Genomic DNA, 14,599 nt, shown 5'->3' on the forward strand with positions numbered 1-14,599 from the left:
TCAACAACAAAAAATGAATTGTATAGAGACATTAGAAACATGCCTTCTGATGTGCAATTCTGCCATACAATACTAGAGAGATAAGGCAGCAAAATCCTTATCCTGAGTCTACTTCCAGTTAAAGAAAGTGTAACCTGAGAGAGATCACAACAGAATCACACAAACCTCACACAAGCACACAACAGCATCCCACTGAGAAAGACCCTACAAACTGTATAGATTTGTACATGATCCATGTATGAGTACATTAGCTCAGTGCAAGCTCAAAGTGGAAAAACTCCCAAGTAACCATACAGCAAAAATTTCATAGGCCATAAATAGGCCCCTCCCCCTCCCTCGCTCTGCCCCCTTCTCTCTGCCCCCCCCCCCTTCTCTCTCTCTCTCTCTCTCCCCCCTATTCTCTATTACTCTCCTCTCCTTGATAGAGAAGTATGACTGCTTACTTTGACCCGAAATCAGTACTCTGACCTTAATTGTCTCTGTTTCAGCCTGTAGTGAAACACCTCCCCTTTATGCAGACTGTGTATCATTGATCTACTTCTTTGTCAAGGTTATCAGCCTCGCAAAGAAATGTAATGCTATCCCATTTCCACAACGTGACTGGAAAATACCAGCACACTAATAAAGATATGATTTATAAGGATGGAGGTCACTTGTTTGCCCCTGTTGCACCCTGGTCATTCCTCATTGCATTGTAGTATCCATTCTCCTCCAGAACCTCCTCTATAATGGCCTGAAATGAAATATCTTATAGCATTCATATTTCTTAACCAGTTTCTCCATTTTAGCCAGGCATAGACATCCACAAATATGTCAACTACAACAGGCTATCTTACTGTATGCATCTGCCTTTTATTTCTATACATTAAAAAATATCCAAGCTACTAACCTGCATCTGCTCATAGTTGATTCCCTCCTTGAGATTCCCATTTTCCATATCCCCTGTAGCACAAAGTTGCACTTGTTAGCAGAGCAATTTTAGGCATCTAAACACCTAGGCAGAGTTCTAGCGACCCCCATGGGAGACAATGTGAGAACACAGCACTTATCATGTAGCTGTGCCTCTTGGCTCAGTATTCTGTTAGATTGCTATGTTAACCAGTATGCACTAGCACTGAGGTTAGTTTACCTTGCTTGGCAGCACCTAGATGGTCTCCTCCAAAAGACTGGACCAGAGACCACCATTCTGAGTTGGCAGAGCCTGACTCCATTAGCTCTGGAGACCCCTGGAGCAGCTAGAAACAAAATGGAGATCAACACATACTGATTTAACCCATTAAATCAAATCAAATTTTATTTGCCACATGCGCTGAATACAACAGTTGTAGACCTTACAGTGAAATGCTTACTTACAAGCCCTTAACCAACAGTGCAGTTTTAAGAAAAAAAGTGTTAAGTAAAAAATATATTTAAAAAAGGTAATTGAGGTAATATGTACATGTGGGTTGAGTTAAAGTGACTAGCAGTAGCGTAAAGGAGGGGGTGGGGGGGTACAATGCAAATAGTCCGGGTAGCCATGATTAGCTGTTCAGGAGTCTTATGGCTTGTGGGTAGAAGCTGTTAAGAAGCCTTTTGGACCTAAACTTGGCGCTCCAGTGCCACTTGCGGTGCGGTAGCAGAGAGAACAGTCTATGACTATGGTGGCTGGAGTCTTTGACAATTTTTAGGACCTTCCTTTGACACCGCCTGGTATAGAGGTCCTGGATGGCAGGAAGCTTGGCCCCAGTGATGTACTGGGCCATACGCACTACCCTCTGTAGTGCCTTGTGGTCGGAGGCCGAGCAGTTGCCATACCAGGCGGTGATGCAACCAGTCAGGATGCTCTCGATGGTGCAGCTGTAGAACCTTTTGAGGATCTGAGGACCCATGCTAAATCTTTTCAGTCTCCTGAGGGGGAATAGGCTTTGTCGTGCCCTCTTCACGACTGTCTTGGTGTGTTTGGACCATGATAGTTTGTTGGTGATGTGGACACCAAGGAACTTGAAGCTCTCAACCTGTTCCACTACAGCCCCGTCGATGAGAATGGGGGCGTGCTCAGTCCTCTTTTTTTTTCCTGTAGTCCACAATCATCTCCTTTGTCTTGATCACGTTGAGGGAGAGGTTGTTATCCTGGCACCACACGGCCAGGTCTCTGACCTCCTCCCTATAGGCTGTCTCACTGTTGTTGGTGATCAGGCCTACCACTGTTGTGTCGTCGGCAAACTTAATGATGCTGTTGGAGTCGTGCCTGGCCATGCAGTCATGGGTGAACAGGGAGTACAGGTGGGGACTGAGCACGCACCCCTGAGGGGCCCCTGTGATCGTATACAGATGTGTTGTTACCTACCCTTACCACCTGGGGGTAGCCCGTCAGGAAGTCCAGGATCCAGTTGCAGAGGGAGGTGTTTAGTCCCAGGGTCCTTAGCTTAGTGATGAGCTTTGAGGGCACTATGGTGTTGAACGCTGAGCTGTAGTAAATGAATAGTATTCTCACGTAGGTGTTCCTCTTGTCCAGGTGGGAAAGGGCAGTGTGGAGTGCAATAGAGATTGCATCATCTGTGGATCTGTTGGAGCGGTATGCAAATTGGAGTGGGTCTAGGGTTTCTGGGTAATGGTGTTGATGTGAGCCATGACCAGCCTTTCAAAGCACTTCATGGCTACAGACGTGAGTGCTACGGGTCGGTAGTCATTTAGGCAGGTTATCTTATTGTTCTTGGGCACAGGGACTATGATGGTCAGCTTGAAACATGTTGGTATTACAGACTCAGTCAGGGAAATGTTGAAAATGTCAGTGAAGACACTTGCCAGTTGGTCAGCGCATGCTCGGAGTACACGTCCTGGTAATCCGTCTGTCTCTGCAGCCATTAGATGAACTAGACTGGTATATAGGCTTTCAATGCCACGCTAACTACCGCAGTGCAACTCCATAGTTGAGACAGACTGCACTAACATTGTTGTAAGTTCCTGGTGTCTGGTGCTTACCTTGTTAAGCTCCACCTTGAGATTGTAGGGACTGCTTCCATAGTGGAACAGGGATTTTTTGAATCTCTCAATCACCCGCCGTTTGACACTGTGCTGAAGAGCTGGGGGAAGCTGAACATAAAATGGTTAAAAACAGTACAATTTAAAATATAATGGCTAAAATGTCTAGCCATACTGTATACACCAACCAATTGGTACATAGTTCTCATTATTATTACCTGAACTCTTAATCAAATGAAAATCTAAAGTACATAGAGACTTACCTGAGTGATGTAAATGATCTTATGCAGTTGTACCAGGAGTCTTTGGACAGGGTCATCAATCTGCCGAACCTTCCTCTGAGATACACAGATTCCTGCTGACGCTATGAAACCCACATGTTTATCAGTTGAGTTGAACCCACTTAACCAAAGAGTTGAAGGAGGAAAGAAGAACATCCTTCAAAATGGCCCAATTTACCTGGTCGAGGATTTGGCTTCGGAACAGCAAACTCACCACTGAGGAAACCAAGATGATTATTTTATCACCTGACTGACAAACTGTTGTCATCACACAAACAGTACCTCTTCAGATGAAATTATGATATGGGTAATATTCAACAGCATATAATATATCAGAGTATGATCGTATACAGACTCACCCAGCTAAGTTTTGTTCATCTGCCACAGAGGCACCGACGCTGCGCTTTATCAGCCCTTTAAACAATTACAAATATAAATTGATTCCAATCCAAACATTACACTTGGAAATACTCCTAGTAGTTGAAAGATCTAAATTCAAGTGAGCATTTTGAATTCAAGTACTCACCAGCGTCTTTATACCCCGAGGCAGTGGAGATGTTGGTATGAGAGGGATCTAGATCTGAGCCATTATCTATAGAAACACATAGATCATAATCAACATGGTAGCAAATGTTTTATGAGAAACATGAATTATGGCCATATAATCCAGGGAAGATTTACCTTGGCTGTGCATTTGTTTGCTTTGGTTTGAGCTGTGGCCTAAAGAGAAGTATGGTACCATGGACTCATCAGTCCTACTAGTGGTTTTCTCCTGGTCTTTAGTTGAGTGGCAGCAGCTGACCTTGCCCCGATGGCTCTCCAGGAAGTACTTCTGTGCTCGCTTTCTGTCTCGCGCCGCCCTCCTCTCCAAAGCATTCTGGGAGGTGTACAAGCTGTCCATGAACCTCATCATGATGTCAGAGATCTTGGAGCTGACTTCCACGATGTCTGGACGCAAGTCTGCATCAGTTGTCAGGCACCTGAGGGGTATTATGGGAGTTATTTAGGTAATAATCAGATAATGTAGCATCTTATCAAGCACTGTCCATCATTGATTTGTGTGATGCAATGGGAGCCCTTTGCTATCCACATCAAAGATCTTTAAGTGAAAAATAAATGAATTCACTTGATCATCTTACCATTTAATCATGTCTGTGACTCTCTCTGAGAAAAGGCCTTCCTCCACTGGTTCATAGACTGCCTCCACAATCTACCAACACAAACCACAGTTTAACAATAATAGCCTTAGATACACAGAGAACCTATGTGAGTAGTGTGTGTGTGTATGTGTATTTGTTTGTGTTACCTTGGTGGCGAGGGAGAGCATGTTGCTGCTGTAGAATGGAGGCCTCAGTGTGGCCATCTGGTAGAGGATACATCCTATAGCCCAGACATCAGCCTTCTCCCCATACGGCTCACTCTTCACTATCTCTGGACTACACAAATACACACACACACACACACAGACACAAAAAAAGGGGCAGTTTTAGAGATCATTCAAATGATATTGGAGTGTCAGTAATGAAGCTTGCTAAAGGAAGTCGTACCTTAGAGATAACCTACTTCATCATCAGAACAGATCTCCCTGAAATCTCCCCTGATTATGAGTAACTATTATACACAGAACTCACCAGGAGTACAGTATGGTCCCAACCACTGATGTTAGCTTGCTGTTCTCCTGTTTCTGTTTAGCCAGCCCAAAGTCAGCTGAAATAGATTCAGGTCACATGTTACCAAAGACAAATGTTTTATCGACACATATACCTTCAGGCAAAAGGGCATGATGTAAGTAAAATGAATGATAAGTGGTTTGCTGAAGAATTTGACTTATTCACATTTACAGTACCTGCGCTTCTAGTTTTAGTAGGAGATGACATGAGAGAGAAATAGAGCATGAAAGGGACAACTGTGATTGACTGACTGATAGAGACTTTGTCCATCTTTCCCAGCATGACGTTATTAGGAGTGAGGTCTCGGTGGACGATCCTCTTCTCCTTGTGCAGGTACCTTAAAGCCAGACATATCTGAGGAATTTCATCGGGAGAAAGAAAACAAGGATATGCACTCTTTAGTAAACAACATCATAGCATTGATTCACTCATTCATAGTAATTATCCAAGAGAGAATTCACAGTCACAGTAGGTTTCTTGTCAGTGCAATGCAATGGAGGCCGATACTTACCTGGATGAATATGTTCCAAAGTCGCTCCTCTGTGAATTGCTGCTCCTTCTCTTTCAGAGAGTTGAAATGGTCCCAGAGGGGAACTCCTTCTATCAACTCCATGACAATATACAGCCTGTCACCTAAAACAGTGTTCATAGCCATTTATAAAGCTGATACAGTGGGGAAAAAAAGTATTTAGTCAGCCACCAATTGTGCAAGTTCTCCCACTTAAAAAGATGAGAGAGGCCTGTAATTTTCATCATAGGTACACGTCAACTATGACAGACAAAATCAGAAAAAAAAATCCAGAAAATCACATTGTAGGATTTTTAATGAATTTATTTGCAAATTATGGTGGAAAATAAGTTTTTGGTCAATAACAAAAGTTTCTCAATACTTTGTTATATACCCTTTGTTGGCAATGACACAGGTCAAACGTTTTCTGTAAGTCTTCACAAGGTTTTCACATACTGTTGCTGGTATTTTGGCCCATTCCTCCATGCAGATCTCCTCTAGAGCAGTGATGTTTTGGGGCTGTCGCTGGGCAACACGGACTTTCAACTCCCTCCAAAGATTTTCTATGGGGTTGAGATCTGGAGACTGGCTAGGCCACTCCAGGACCTTGAAATGCTTCTTACGAAGCCACTCCTTCGTTGCCCGGGCGGTGTGTTTGGGATCATTGTCATGCTGAAAGACCCAGCCACGTTTCATCTTCAATGCCCTTGCTGATGGAAGGAGGTTTTCACTCAAAATCTCACGATACATGGCCCCATTCATTCTTTCCTTTACACGGATCAGTCGTCCTGGTCCCTTTGCAGAAAAACAGCCCCAAAGCATGATGTTTCCACCCCCATGCTTCACAGTAGGTATGGTGTTCTTTGGATGCAACTCAGCATTCTTTGTCCTCCAAACACGACGAGTTGAGTTTACCAAAAAGTTATATTTTGGTTTCATCTGACCATATGACATTCTCCCAATCCTCTTCTGGATCATCCAAATGCACTCTAGCAATCTTCAGACGGGCCTGGACATGTACTGGCTTAAGCAGGGGGACACGTCTGGCGCTGCAGGATTTGAGTCCCTGGCGGCGTAGTGTGTTACTGATGGTAGGCTTTGTTACTTTGGTCCCAGCTCTCTGCAGGTCATTCACTAGGTCCCCCCGTGTGGTTCTGGGATTTTTGCTCACCGTTTTTGTGATCATTTTGACCCCACGGGGTGAGATCTTGCGTGGAGCCCCAGATCGAGGGAGATTATCAGTGGTCTTGTATGTCTTCCATTTCCTAATAATTGCTCCCACAGTTGATTTCTTCAAACCAAGCTGCTTACCTATTGCAGATTCAGTCTTCCCAGCCTGGTGCAGGTCTACAATTTTGTTTCTGGTGTCCTTTGACAGCTCTTTGGTCTTGGCCATAGTGGAGTTTGGAGTGTGACTGTTTGAGGTTGTGGACAGGTGTCTTTTATACTGATAACAAGTTCAAACAGGTGCCATTAATACAGGTAACGAGTGGAGGACAGAGGAGCCTCTTAAAGAAGAAGTTACAGGTCTGTGAGAGCCAGAAATCTTGCTTGTTTGTAGGTGACCAAATACTTATTTTCCACCATAATTTGCAAATAAATTCATTAAAAATCCTACAATGTGATTTTCTGGAGAAAAAAAATCTCAATTTGTCTGTCATAGTTGACGTGTACCTATGATGAAAATTACAGGCCTGTCTCATCTTTTTAAGTGGGAGAACTTGCACAATTGGTGGTTGACTAAATACTTTTTTCCCCCACTGTATCTTAATAATGTTAACTCAAAATAGTGGTGTGTGTCTGATACTTACCTTCCAAGAATGTCTTGTAATATTTCACAACATTTGGATGGGTCATCTTCAGGGAACAGAGAAAAAAGCATGAGTGCTCATCATTCAAAATTAAGTACTGACTGGTGTGTTGTAGGTAATACTGTATATAACCACATGGTAGAATACCAACAAACAAAAGCTACGTGTGAGACATGAGCTACTGTATCTGGCCAATAGTAAACCAATGCTAACCTGTTCCTTAATGATGGTGAGCTCAGACACTATCTTCTCCACATTGCTGTCTCTGGACTTCTTATCTTTGCCAAAGGCAGGGTTGTGGAGATTCACTTCCTTCAGAGCCAGAAGGTTCTGACCACTCTGTTTCCTCACCTCTCAGCACAACCCCACACAACAACCAAAACCAAACAGGCAGAAAATATACCATAAAGAATGTTCATGTGTGGAATGATATTAGTGCCTAAATACATTTCAGATTCAATTTCTTTTGGCACTAAAATCACTCCATAGTCATGCCAAATTGTACAAATTCAAACTCAAGCATGTAGAGGTAGCTAAATTCTAGTGATTGCAATTCATGATTATGAGTCATTGAAATCAAAGCACAATCAGACATGCCACATAAATCACAACCACATTGTAATGGTTGTCATGTGTCCACTCTTACAGGCACGTTAAGGTTGGCACTGATGAACGGCTCAGTGGGAGGCTCTACCTTGAACACACTGCCGAAGGCCCCAGTGCCTAGATGGTCCAGTATGGAGTAGCCATTGATCACTCTCAGAGGAGGGCAGTTCTGGTCGACAGCCTCAATGCTCTCCCTCAGGCTGTCCAATTCCTCCTGCTAAAGGCAAGCCAATACACGCCAGTAAACAATCCTCACTGAGTTGAGTAGGGTAGTAATGACCGCAGAGCATAGGTAATGAAAATGGTAATTTAATCATTATTATGATTATATGGGGCTTTACTTTACAATCTAAATGTATTTAACAGATAAGAGGAGACAGGTGAGGGCCCTTGAATGTACAGATAACTGCCAAAATAAAGGAAACACTTGAGTAAATGAGGGATACAAAGTATATTGAAAACAGGTGCTTCCACACAGTTGTCGTTCCTGAGTTAATTAAGCAATTAACATCCCATCATATTTAAGGTCATGCATAAAAATGTTGGGCAGGCCATTATTTTGGCCATTATTTTGGCTACCATGGGTATGCCACCATAAGATGACAATGCCCCCATCCACAGGGTACGAGTGGTCACTGAATGGTTTGATGAGCATGAAAACGATGTACACCATATTCCATGGCCGTCTCAGTCACCAGATCTCAACCCAATTGAACCCTTCTGGGAGATTCTGGAGTGGCGCCTGAGACAGTGTTTTCCACCACCATCAACAAAACACCAAATTATATAATTTCTTGTGGAAGAATGATGTTGCATCCCTCCAATAGAGTTCCAGACACTTGTAGAATCTATGTCAAGATGCATTGAAGCTGTTTTGGCTCGTAGTGGCCCAACACCCTATTAAGACACTTTATGTTGGCGTTTCCTTTATTTTGGCAGTTACCTGTATGTTACAGTATAGTCGTTTTTACAGTATATTAGTTCTCACAGTGTAGAGAGAAACTTTTGCTTGAAGTGCTTCATAGACAGTGATGTCTCTCACATAATGTCCAACATCAATGAACAGCTCAAATAAATCTGTAGGAAAGAGCCTGAAACAGAAAATCACTTTCACACATTTTCTGAAAGGAAAGAATATGTACATTGACTTTAAGAAACAATGTCTTACGTCATCACCTTTTAAACAAATGTCGGTTACGTTCCATGCTGAAGAGGAAACGTAGGGTCCGAAATGCATAGCACTGTCAACATCAACAATAACATAATTACTATCATTGTAGTGTAAGGACAGACATGACATGATAATTGTAATTACACCATTATGTAATGCATGTGTAATACCTGTAGGGATATTGCTTTTGGTCCGTTGCGAGAGCTTTGTGGCAGAATCAATTTCGCTATTACATAGACTCCATTCTCCTGACGTAGCAAAGAGAACGTATTTCAAAATGTCCTTTCCACTAACACAATTCTGAATCAATATCATAGTCCTATATATTGTCCAGTTCATTGACCATTCTAATGGCAGCCAACACTCTGTTTCTGTTTGTGGGTAGGTGCCCTTACCTGAACCACCTGATATGCAGTGGTGTCATCCAAAACAAGCTCAGTCAGAGCTGCACAGCATGCTGCAATAGACAAGTCAGGAAAAGATCGACATTTACACAAGATCATGTTGGACATAGATCAATCTATATGATCTATAGCCAAAATATCCAACATATCCAGTGTGTGTTCCTACCTGACTGTAGAGACATGGTGTCGTCCACATCCTCCTGTGGACTGAGCTCCTCACTGATGCGCTGTCTCTGGATGTGTCCCACTGCATTGGCGCTGTAGAGGGCCTCGATAGAGGAGCGGTCCGAAATATACGCCTGCTCACTGGAACAGACAACATACATTACATTACGGAACCCTACTGATCTGGGTTGCATACCGCTTTCTCATAATCTGAATTTTGTCATGGTCATAATATGCACTAACCAATGCTTCAACCACTGTCTTTGACCCACTAATATCTTGAGTAACTCTTGATTAATCTATGCTCTAAAGTTTACGATACTATATTAGCCTAACCAGAGGTTGCATACCCTTCTCTCATAATCATAATTTACTCAAGGTCATATAATATGCACTAACCTCACCCAATATACTGCATTTGACCCAGTGAACTCCTGAATAGTCTATGCTCTCCATTAACTTTTATGATACCTCTTTAGTATATCCAGAGGTAGCCTCTCACCTGTTGAGGATGCGGAGCACCTGTTGCACACCTCCCCAGGTGCGTATCTCAGCACTGGTGTCTGGCTCCTCACACAGCTGGACCAGGACCCACACTATGCTCCACAGCAGCTTCAGGTGCTCCCCGTGCAGCAGGCTGAGCAGCACCGGCAGGCCCTCGCACTCCCTCAACTGCTCCCGCACCTGCCGCACCGGGGAAAGCAGCCGCAGCAACTCTGCACTCATCCTGAAAGGAATTCAAAGAAAAATGGATATGCAAAACATATATCAAAGCAAGACATTGGAAGGTACAGTGAGGGAAAAAAGTATTTGATCCCCTGCTGATTTTGTACGTTTGCCCACTGACAAAGAAATGATCAGTCTATAACTTTAATGGTAGGTTTATTTGAACAGTGAGAGACAGAATAACAACAAAAAAATCCAGAAAAACGCATGTCAAAAATGTTATAAATTGATTTGCATTTTAATGAGGGAAATAATTATTTGACCCCCTCTCAATCAGAAAGATTTCTGGCTCCCAGGTGTCTTTTATACAGGTAACGAGCTGAGATTAGGAGCACACTCTTAAAGGGAGTGCTCCTAATCTCAGCTTGTTACCTGTATAAAAGACACCTGTCCACAGAAGCAATCAATCAATCAGATTCCAAACTCTCCACCATGGCCAAGACCAAAGAGCTCTCCAAGGATGTCAGGGACAAGTATGTAGACCTACACAAGGCTGGAATGGGCAACAAGACCATCGCCAAGCAGCTTGGTGAGAAGGTGACAACAGTTGGTGCAATTATTCGCAAATGGAAGAAACACAAAATAACTGTCAATCTCCCTCGGCCTGGGGCTCCATGCAAGATCTCACCTCCTGGAGTTGCAATGATCATGAGAACGGTGAGGAATCAGCCCAGAACTACACGGGAGGATCTTGTTAATAATGATCTCAAGGCAGCTGGGACCATAGTCACCAAGAAAACAATTGGTAACACACTACGCCGTGAAGGACTGAAATCCTGCAGCGCCCGCAAGGTCCCCCTGGTCAAGAAAGCACATATACAGGCCTGTCTGAAGTTTGCCAATGAACATCTGAATGACTCAGAAGAGAACTGGGTGAAAGTGTTGTGGTCAGATGAGACCAAAATCGAGCTCTTTGGCATCAACTCAACTCGCCGTGTTTGGAGGAGGAGGAATGCTGCCTATGAACCCAAGAACACCATCCCCACCGTCAAACATGGAGGTGGAAACATTATGCTTTGGGGGTGTTTTTCTGCTAAGGGGACAGGACAACTTCACTGCATCAAAGGGACGATGGACGGCGCCATGTACCGTCAAATCTTGGGCGAGATCCTCCTTCCCTCAGCCAGGGCATTGAAAATGGGTCGTGGATGGGTATTCCAGCATGACAATGACCCAAAACACACGGCCAAGGCAACAAAGGAGTGGCTCAAGAAGAAGCACATTAAGGTCCTGGAGTGGCCTAGCCAGTCTCCAGACCTTAATCCCATAGAAAATCTGTGGAGGGAGCTGAAGGTTTGAGTTGCCAAACGTCAGCCTCGAAACCTTTATGACTTGGAGAAGATCTGCAAAGAGGAGTGGGACAAAATCCCTCCTGAGATGTGTGCAAACCTGGTGGCCAACTACAAGAAACGTCTGACCTCTGTGATTGCCAACAAGGGTTTTGCCACCAAGTACTAAGTCATGTTTTGCAGAGGGGTCAAATACTTATTTCCCTCATTAAAATGCAAATCAATTTATAAAATTTTTAACATGCGTCTTTCTGGATTTTTTTGTTGTTATTCTGTCTCTCACTGTTCAAATAAACCTACCATTAAAATTATAGACTGATCATGTCTTTGTCAGTGGGCAAACGTACAAAATCAGCAGGGGATCAAATACTTTTTCCCTCACTGTACATGTGATTGCTACTGATATAGTCATGCTGTTGATTTGGTGTAAGGCGAACTGTTTATTTTTAGGCAACTTTGTTGTGTAAAGATTAACGCAAAGAGTGTGACTGATTAGGAAGTTAGGTACTGTACCTTTTGGACAGTAAGTCATACTCTTGTAGTATAACAAGAAGGTTCTCCATGATTGCCAACTCTCCTATCTTCTCCTTGCATTCTGAACTAGGGGATAGATCAAGTGATGTATTTAAGTGTTAGCTACAGTCTATACTTTTACTAAAAGTATGCATGATGTCCCAAGGTCCCTCTATAAGAGCAGTTACCTCTCAGCCAATGAGGTGAGTGCTAGGAGGGCACCTAGTAACACACTGCTGTCACGCGTTGATAGGAGCTTTACCAGGGTCTGAGCATGAAATCTTATATCATTATATGCTCATTAGTTACTACTTTCCCAGACAGAAAAACTAAAACCCATCCACAAGTAATAAGGATCAGACATTGCACTAATAGTCAGTTAGGAGCACAGTTCTTAATTTAACACAATCCTACAGTATTTGTATGAGGCAGTGCAATTTGTGCAATTGTTTACCTTATGAGCTCCACTCTCAATAACCCACTGCCTTTGGTCCTCCACTGCAGACAGTTTCTGAAACATATCTATTCAGGAATGAAGAGACAAGGAATGATAAGGAAGGACATTGAGGGAAATACAGGCTACTTTTGGGGGGGACGATGGACGGCGCCATGTACCGTCAAATCTTGGGTGAGATCCTCCTTCCCTCAGCCAGGGCATTGAAAATGGGTCGTGGATGGGTATTCCAGCATGACAATGACCCAAAACACACGGCCAAGGCAACAAAGGAGTGGCTCAAGAAGAAGCACATTAAGGTCCTGGAGTGGCCTAGCCAGTCTTTGGGGGGGATTTGATAACTCACATGTCATAGTGACCAACTTCTCTATGGCAAATGTCTGCTCTCCACACTCCAGATAACTGCTGCACACCAACTCCATGTACTGAAGAGGAAGGGGAAGGGATAGAAAGCAACAGCGATAAAAAGCAACACAGGACTGTCAGACTAGAAGGTTTTTAAAATAGATTTAAAGTACATTTACCCTTGCGAGAAGATCAACACCTTGGAGTTGATGAAAAACTCTCTGAAAAGAGAGGGTATGAAGATAATTAAAAAGATACCTGAATTCAGAGTGTTGAATTGTCCTACTTGCTTGTCAGGTTTTTGTCAACAAGTCATAAGAGAAAGGCAGCACAAGTCACATCTATTTTACAAGGAGCCATGCTGATGCATCATATGGTGTTGAAGGAAGAAAAGGCCCACCATTAGTTTTACCTGATAAAGTGGTTCTCTTATAAGCAATCGTAAACAGATGAGCACTCTAAGGACAGACTCAGGTGGTGCATGGTTGACCCAGTCACTACAAAGGAAGTACACACATAACTGAGCAACTTTCAAGACCTTTGTCAACAACATCAGCTGCACAAAAATTGTTGAAACCATATGGACTACCTGCACAGTCTGTTCTTGACCAAAGAGGTAAGGATCTCCAAAAATAGCTTATGTTGAGGATGACTGCTGAAACAATGTTGATTTCTGTATGTTGCACTGTTAGAAAGGAAGATGTGTAAGAAAAGTTAATTATGTGATCAATCATATTTAAGGAATCCAAAATGCATTATTTAGGGGTATACCTGAATTTCTCCAGCTCAGGATCTTCAGAGGTTATGTGAATCTGATTATTTTTGCTGGCATTATTTAGCTGGAGAGTGGTCTGGGATCTTCCTCCACTGTTGCGGACCTTACATGACTGACTCAATGCTGCCACCTGGAATGTCAGGCAGACAAACCTGATCACATCATACTGTACAACACAAAATAGAGGGTTTGACATTCATATGAATTGACATTTCCTTACCTGGTGTCTGTGAGCATTAGTTGCAAGCAGGGACAGAAGTTTCCTGAGATCATGTGATTCCCTGAAAATGTTACACTTAGGTCAATCCTTTTATTCCAGTCAAAACAGGATATCAGTTGTGTGCTAATATTTTAGTTCAAAATGTCCCCAAAAAGTAGGCCTATTTTGACATTATGCATGTGCAGTATCTGAATTGACTGAAACTGAAATTACTTCAATACAACTTACTTGTTCTCTGGTCCCTTTGACTTCTGGAGTAGTTTGTCTGCTCTTATCAACTTTTTAACTGGGTTGGGCATTATACAAACTCCCCTCTGTTTCCATAGGTAATACCTGACGTTCAACTTCCGACAATTGACACAATATAACAATGTATTCAATATCATGGCATTTGGTACATTGTAACTGCTCTCAATATACAAATAAACATAGTCTGTTTTAGAAACATTAGACTAGCGGTAACAATGAACAACAACAAATGCGACATAGTTCAGGCATAATGCAGCCATCCACTACAAGGGAACTCAAAACAAAGGAGAAACATTTGACCAATGAGCAGTCTCTTACCCTCCTTCACCATGGCAAATATGTAGGATACACCTGTTATTTTATTATTATTTTTCAAGCTTGTTTTCTCCTTGAAGGTGGCAGTTTATTCATGGCCATATCATGGGAAAGTATGTGCCCGAATTGGAAAAGG

The 14,599-nt window shown here is 42.8% G+C and overlaps 1 protein-coding gene across 2 annotated transcripts; it reads right to left on the bottom strand.

Annotated features, from left to right (window-relative positions):
* Nucleotides 1-397: 397 nt before the first annotated feature.
* Nucleotides 398-14,581, bottom strand: LOC121563746 (serine/threonine-protein kinase Nek10). 2 transcript variants are annotated; one of them, XM_041875469.2, is made up of 34 exons: nt 14,467-14,581; nt 14,128-14,243; nt 13,900-13,960; nt 13,676-13,809; nt 13,494-13,589; nt 13,317-13,401; nt 13,084-13,125; nt 12,906-12,984; nt 12,560-12,627; nt 12,294-12,373; nt 12,106-12,192; nt 10,080-10,304; nt 9,579-9,718; nt 9,404-9,465; nt 9,179-9,256; nt 9,014-9,078; nt 8,826-8,928; nt 7,926-8,054; nt 7,445-7,582; nt 7,232-7,277; nt 5,424-5,545; nt 5,164-5,266; nt 4,874-4,949; nt 4,549-4,678; nt 4,382-4,452; nt 3,924-4,222; nt 3,769-3,834; nt 3,602-3,656; nt 3,421-3,458; nt 3,225-3,325; nt 2,962-3,072; nt 1,130-1,235; nt 890-942; nt 398-733 (listed from the first exon to the last, which is right to left on the bottom strand). In XM_041875469.2, exons 2-34 carry the CDS (start codon nt 14,196-14,198, stop codon nt 650-652), a joined length of 3,204 nt encoding a protein of 1,067 aa, XP_041731403.2. In that variant the 5' UTR covers nt 14,199-14,243; nt 14,467-14,581; the 3' UTR covers nt 398-649. The 2 variants fall into 2 exon arrangements, with proteins under 2 accessions (XP_041731403.2, XP_041731402.2); XM_041875468.2 differs by lacking the exon at nt 14,467-14,581 and having other exon boundaries at nt 14,128-14,398.
* Between the last annotated feature and the right edge of the window lie 18 nt (nt 14,582-14,599).

Source organism: Coregonus clupeaformis, chromosome 28 (assembly GCF_020615455.1).
Source record: "Coregonus clupeaformis isolate EN_2021a chromosome 28, ASM2061545v1, whole genome shotgun sequence".
NCBI lineage: Eukaryota > Metazoa > Chordata > Actinopteri > Salmoniformes > Salmonidae > Coregonus > Coregonus clupeaformis.

Coding starts and splice junctions, on each gene's coding strand:
- LOC121563746 (XM_041875468.2), bottom strand. CDS start 14,285: ATGATATTGAATACATTGTTATATTGTGTCAATTGTCGGAAGTTGAAC. Junction 7,278..7,444: donor TCACCATCATTAAGGAACAG/GTTAGCATTGGT, acceptor TGTTCCCTGAAG/ATGACCCATCCAAATGTTGT. Junction 4,453..4,548: donor TGCTCTCCCTCGCCACCAAG/GTAACACAAACA, acceptor TTGTGTTGGTAG/ATTGTGGAGGCAGTCTATGA.